The sequence below is a fragment of the Mytilus trossulus genome, chromosome 6 (genome assembly GCF_036588685.1).
Source record: "Mytilus trossulus isolate FHL-02 chromosome 6, PNRI_Mtr1.1.1.hap1, whole genome shotgun sequence".
Classification (NCBI taxonomy): domain Eukaryota; kingdom Metazoa; phylum Mollusca; class Bivalvia; order Mytilida; family Mytilidae; genus Mytilus; species Mytilus trossulus.
Genome location: NC_086378.1, coordinates 30,796,710 through 30,803,420, shown reverse-complemented (window position 1 = coordinate 30,803,420; position 6,711 = coordinate 30,796,710). Strand labels below are relative to the sequence as shown.

The 6,711-nt window shown below is 38.3% G+C and overlaps 1 protein-coding gene across 1 annotated transcript; it reads left to right on the top strand.

Moving 5' to 3' along the window:
* The first annotated feature begins 769 nt into the window (after nucleotides 1-769).
* On the top strand, nucleotides 770-6,478 carry LOC134722483 (uncharacterized). The gene is made up of 2 exons (XM_063586104.1): nucleotides 770-1,132; nucleotides 1,220-6,478. The coding sequence occupies exons 1-2, from the start codon at nucleotides 770-772 to the stop codon at nucleotides 6,476-6,478; spliced, it is 5,622 nt and encodes a 1,873-aa protein (XP_063442174.1).
* The last annotated feature ends 233 nt before the right edge of the window (nucleotides 6,479-6,711 follow it).

Sequence of the window (6,711 nt, the reverse complement as noted above, 5' to 3'; positions counted from 1 at the left end):
TTTTTATGTGAATGTATGGAACACAATTAGTGTCATAAGCCAACTTTGTATTTTTGTATGTTTTGGCAAATCTTTTTGATTGATAGGTTTTATATTGAGTTTTTATTTGTTCTTTCAGCTTTTTACCGTTTGATGTTCACGTTCAGTTTGGAGTTATACTTACCTGTCAACATTTGTAATCATTCATTGAGCACCAGCATACCTTTGTTATTCATGCTATATTGTGTTAATAGAGTGGATTATATGACAATAAATAAAACGGTTATCTTTAATGAAGTCCATTATTTAATGCCCGCAAAGAATAGATGGGAGTCATTACAGTAAAAAGACTAAGGAGATTTATTTGGCTAGTGATATAACTTACCCGGCATTCAAGATGGCTGGTATAGAAGACAATATTGACTCTGCGTCAAGTACTACATCCGAGATGATCAACACTGCGGATACCGATAAAAGATTACGCACACTTACTGAGAGTGGTAAAGAACTTTTTGAAAACAAACAAAGAAAATTTCTGTTGAAAATGCAAATCGTAAAAAGTGACCTTCAGCTTTTAGCAAGAAACATTGAACCGTATTCAAATGAGTTAACATCATTACAGGAGCTAAAAACAGAATTCATGAGTGGAACTGTACGTTATGACACAATTTGTAAAGAATACTTAGATTTTCTTTCGAGGACGAACACTGCTGAAGGCATGGATGAAGTTCATAAACTATCAGGTGAAATGCAAGATTTTACGCAATTTGTGGAAACAGAAAGTAAACGAATGAACACATTCATTAATGAGTTACGTGCTATAGAGAGAGAGAATTCCTTAGCTAGCAGAAGTTCTAGGAGAAGCCACTCATCCAGAAAAACACATAGTTCTACCTCTTCGTCAGTTCTTGCAAGAGCAAGGGCCAAAGCTGAAGCTGCAAAGGTGAAAGTTCAATTTGCAGAGAAAGAAACTTTATTATTGAAGGAGAAGGCTCTTCTAGAAGAGAAAAAGTCGATAGAATCAGCAAAAGTAGAACGCAAGAAAGCCGACATTGAAGCCGATTTAGACCTGCTTTCTCGACAGAAGGAAGCAGCAGCAGTTGAAGCAGAGGCTGAAGCTTTGCAAAATGAATGCGATGAAAATATGTCACAAGTATTGCCTGATCAACCACAGCTTGATTCGAAATCTAAAACTGCTGCATATATTAATCATGTTCAGAAACAAATTAGTTTAATTCAGATGGACAAAGAAAACACTGATGAAATTCATGTCGACAAAGAAAATAAACATTCAACTCATATCGATCAAGAAAACACACATGTTAGTGGAACATTAGACCCACACGCAAACTCGTTCATTCCAAGAAAAAATGTTATTGCAGATACGCATGTGTCAGACAATCATCCTTATCCGAGTGATAGAACTCTTGCTACTGATTTCACACGTTTCTTGCTAAAACGTGATCTCTTAATGTCAAGGTTTAATATTTTTAATGACAAACCCGAGTATTATCCATCTTGGAAGGACAGTTTCATGAAAATAGTCAAAGAGATTGATGCAGATTCAAGTGAGGAAATAGACCTATTGTTAAAGTGGACTGGTCCTAGTTCTAAAACACAAGTTCAAAGTATCAAAGCTGCGAATACTAACAATCCGTCAAGAGCTCTAAAACTAATCTGGGAGAGATTAAATGAAAGGTATGGTAGCCCAGAGCTTATCGATAGTGCACTCAAGACAAAACTAGCAGCTTTTCCGCGCATTACAAACAAAGAATATTTTAAGTTGTATGATCTGTCAGACATCTTGTCAGATATATCATCTGTCAAAGAAAATGACAATTACAAGGTTATATTTTCCTATTTTGACTCATCAGTTGGTGTAACGCCAATCGTAGCTAAGCTTCCATATCAGCTTCAAGAACGATGGACTAGTATGGCCGTTAAATATAATGATAAAAACAAAACAATATATCCGCCATTTCATGTATTTGCTCAGTTTATACAGCAACAAAGTAAGGTAAAGAACAATCCAAGTTTTTTATATGACAGTCAACAGGCAAACACTGGTTTTAAGGATAAACTACCAACAGCAAAAGGGAAACTTAATGACGTTCGTACCAGGAAAACAGACTTCGCTGAAACAAAACATGAGAGGAGTCAAAGTGTCGATCCTCGTGAGAAATGTTTGATTCATGGTACAAACCATACACTTAATGATTGTAGAACATTCAAATCAAAGCCAATACAAGAACGTAGACAATTTTTGAAGTTGAACAAATTATGTTTCGGATGTTGCTTGTCAGCATCACATTTTAAACGGAACTGTCCTAACGCAATCAAATGTGGGGAGTGTGGAAAAACAGATCACCCTACAGCACTGCACATAAAAAATCGAGATCAACAGTCTACACGGCCATCAGGTCATGGCGGGGAGCCTGTTGATGTGGAACATGAAGTTCAAACTCCTATACAATCAGCATGCACACAGATTTGCATGGATAAATTTGGTGGCAAATCATGCGCAAAGATAATACCTGTAGAAGTGTATCGTAGTGACAATCCTGATAGAAGGCTAAAAGTATATGCTTTAATGGACGATCAATCGAATAGGACTTTAGGAAAATCGGAACTCTTCGATTACTTTGGATCAACGAGTGTCTCTGATTTTACCTTGTCAACATGTTCCGGAAAATCTCAAGCATCTGGTCGAAAGCTTAGTGGTTTAGTCGTCGAGTCATTAGATAAACAAACTCATTTACATGTGCCTGACATTTTAGAGTGTAACCTCATTCCAGATTCTAAAGACGAAATACCTACTCAAGAAGTTGTTTTGTTTCATAATCATCTCAGTGATCTCGTGGAATTTATCGAACCTCTTGACGAAGAGTCCGAAATCTTGCTCTTAATTGGACGTGATCTCATTTCTGCTCATCACGTGCTTGATCAAAGAATTGGATCTGGGAATGCGCCTTATGCACAGAAACTTCCTCTGGGATGGACTGTTATTGGTGAAACTTGTCTCGGAAAACTGCACTATCCAGACGAAACTCGTGTTAAAAAGACATACTTACTTTCTTCCGATAGAATATCGATATTTCCACCGTGTACAAGTGAACTTAAAATTGATGAAGTGCGTACACTTGAAGTTAATGAAAGTGCATACGACAACATTGGCAAAGATGTGTTTATTCGCCGTCCTGATGATGATAAACCTGGACTGTCTCGTGATGACAGAGAATTTATAGAATCTATGGATACAAACCTTTGGAAGGACTCAAGTGGTAATTGGTCCGCCCCATTACCGTTTCGACAAGATCGTCAAGTTCTACCAAATAACAGAAATCTAGCATGGAAAAGAGCCAAAGGTCTAGATGCAAGTCTTCGCAAAGATCTTCAGAAGCGTGAACATTTCTTCACTTTCATGAATACAATTCTAGAAAAGGGTCATGCTGAGAAGGCCCCACATATCAACGATGATCAGGAACAATGGTATTTGCCAATATTCGGGGTTTATCACCCCAAGAAACCTGGGAAACTTCGTGCTGTGTTTGATTCCTCTGCACAATTTGATGGCGTGTCTCTTAACAATGTGTTGCTTAGTGGACCAGATTTGACGAATAATCTAATCGGTGTTTTGCTCCGCTTCCGTAGGGAGCAAGTGGCCATCATGGGCGATATAGAACAAATGTTTTACAGTTTTAAAGTTGATGAAAAACACAGAGACTATCTACGATTTTTCTGGTACACCGACAATGATTTTGACAAACCTCTAACAGTGTATCGCATGTGTGTGCACGTATTCGGCAATAGTCCTAGTCCTGCTATTGCGTCATACGGACTTAGAAAAACTGCCATGGAAGGAGAAAATGAGTTTGGCTCCGATATGCTTGATTTTGTCACTAGAGATTTCTACGTTGATGATGGTTTAACTTCGAAACCTTCTAGCGCCGAAGCAATTGATCTCATGAAGAGAACTAAGTCAGCTTTAAAATCTATTGGTAACATTCGACTACACAAGATATCTTCAAACGTTGAGGAAGTTATGCATTCGTTTGATAATGAAGATCTTGCAAAGAGTCTTAAGGATCTCGACCTTAGTTCCGATATTCTTCCAATACAACATAGCCTTGGTATGAACTGGGACCTTGAAACTGATACTTTCATGTACTACATCGATAGAGATGTCAAACCGTATACTCGTCGAGGATTATTGTCAACAATAAACAGTATATTTGATCCTCTTGGATACTTAGCGCCAGTAACTATTAAAGGAAAATTACTGCTCAGATCAGTTATGACAGGACAGATCATGTGGGATGAACCGTTACCGGAAGAGGTTTACAACGAGTGGGAATCTTGGAGAACGTCACTCTTTGATTTGGAAACAGTAAAATTCAAAAGGATGTTTGTACCTACTTCATTTACTTTAGCGAAAACAAGGAAGATACACATTTATTCAGACGCATCAGAGAAGGCAATAGCCGCAGTTGGTTACATACAACTAGATGACGATAAGAATTTTGGTTTTATTATGGGAAAGGCAAAGGTTGCACCCAGTCACAGTCATACGATTCCACGCTTAGAACTATGTGGAGCTTTGCTAGCAACAGAAATAGGTCAAACAATATCAGACCAGTTAGATATACCTTTGTCTGATATTCAGTATTATACCGATAGTAAAGTTGTACTAGGGTACATCTTCAATTCATCACGACGATTTTACAATTATGTGTCAAACCGTGTTGCGAAAATCCACACAGTGTCAAATTCCGAGCAATGGTCTTATGTGCATACAGATGGCAACCCAGCCGATCTGGCAACTCGATCAATAATTCCTTCGAAATTAGAAAATAGTATATGGCTATCTGGTCCGGTGATAAAAAATGATGCCGATCAAACTATTGAAAAATTTTCTCTGATCAATCCCGACACCGATAACGAAATACGTCCTGACATTACAACTAGAAAAACAACGAGTCTTGAGAAACTCTCCTTAGGATCACAACGATTCGAAAGATTTGGAAACTGGAAGTCACTTGTTAGATCAATTGCGCTGATAAAGAACTTTCTTGTTAATAGAATCTCAAAAGAAACTAGGTGTCAATTCAGGGATGCAGAGATGTTCGTTGTCAGAGTTGTGCAAAACGAGATCTTTTCAGACGAAATCGATTGTATTAAAAATGGCAAGCCACTCCGTGGAAATAGTGCACTGTTGCAGTTAAGTCCATTTATCGACAGTGAAGGCATTCTGCGTGTTGGTGGGCGTATCAAAATGGCAAATGTACAACCCGATGAAAGGAATCCAATCTTAATACCTAGTAGACATTGGATTGCAACTTTGATAATTCGTTACTTTCATCAAAAGATAAAACACCAAGGAAGACAATTTACATCAGGAGCGATACGAACAGGAGGATACTGGATATTAGGTGAAAAGCGTCTTGTTTCATCAATAATTTACAAGTGTATAACTTGCCGCAAGCTTCGAAGGCATACCGAACAACAAAAAATGGCTGACTTGCCTGAAGACCGTGTGATCCCTGAAACACCATTTACATCTATAGGGATTGACACCTTTGGACCTTGGTCCGTCATAAGCCGACGCACTAGAGGTGGCGTTGCGAATTCAAAGCGTTGGGCCGTCATTTTTACATGTCTAGTCACAAGAGGTGTTCACCTAGAAGTAGTGGAGGAAATGACTTCCTCGTCGTTTATTAACGCCTTCAAACGTTTCATAGCTATTCGAGGGGAAGTAAAACTAATTAGGTCTGACAGAGGTACTAATTTCGTCGGAGCCACTGACCAACTTGGTATTGATAGTATCAATGTAGAAGATGGACCAATAAAGGAACATTTATATGATAATGGCATAGAGTGGCATTTTAATTCACCTCATTCATCTCATATGGGAGGTATATGGGAAAGAATGATAAAAACAACGCGATCAATCCTAGACTCTATGTTATCAGAACTTCCTGGAAAAGAACTATCACATGAAGTGTTAGTAACATTGTTAGCGGAAGTGTCTGCGATAATTAACTCCAGGCCTTTAACATGTGTACCTACGGACTCTGATGACCCATTACCTCTCACACCTAATCTTATCATCACTCAAAAGCCTAGTGTATTAATTCCAAAGGATGTGTCATTCGATTGTAAAGACATGTATTATGCACAGTGGAAGCGTGTACAATACCTTTCGAACGTTTTCTGGAAACGTTGGCGAGTGGAATACTTGCAAACTTTACAAATTCGACAGAAATGGACTCAAGAAAGAGAAAACATTCAAGAAGGAGATGTCGTGTTGCTCAAGGACAATCAAGTTAATCGCTTAAGTTGGCCAATGGGAATAGTCACTAAAACATTCCCTAGTGCTGACAATTTAGTACGTAAGGTAGAAATTCGTATAGTGCGTACTGTGGACAAAGACTGTGTGAAACCAGCTTTCTTCATTAGACCAGTGACAGAACTTGTGCTATTGTCAAGAACTTATGAATAGTGTAGTGGCATAAATAGCATGCCAGACGGGGAGTGTACTGACTCGTCTGTAATTATTTCATGATGTTTCCGAAAGTTGACTTATATTTACTATCTTCTTCGTTACTTTCCCCTCTTTTGTAATTTCCCCATATTTACATGCTCACGTTGATGATTCAGCATCATTTATTGATATATCTGCCAGATTCCGGCACAGTGTAAGTTTATAGCATATTGACAATCTGAAGAACTGTT

Bases quoted from the DNA above. Each gene is read 5' to 3' on its own strand.
- LOC134722483 (XM_063586104.1), top strand. From the start codon at position 770: ATGAACACATTCATTAATGAGTTACGTGCTATAGAGAGAGAGAATTCC. The intron at 1,133-1,219 runs GTATTGCCTGAT...AGTTTAATTCAG, and splicing joins GCGATGAAAATATGTCACAA to ATGGACAAAGAAAACACTGA.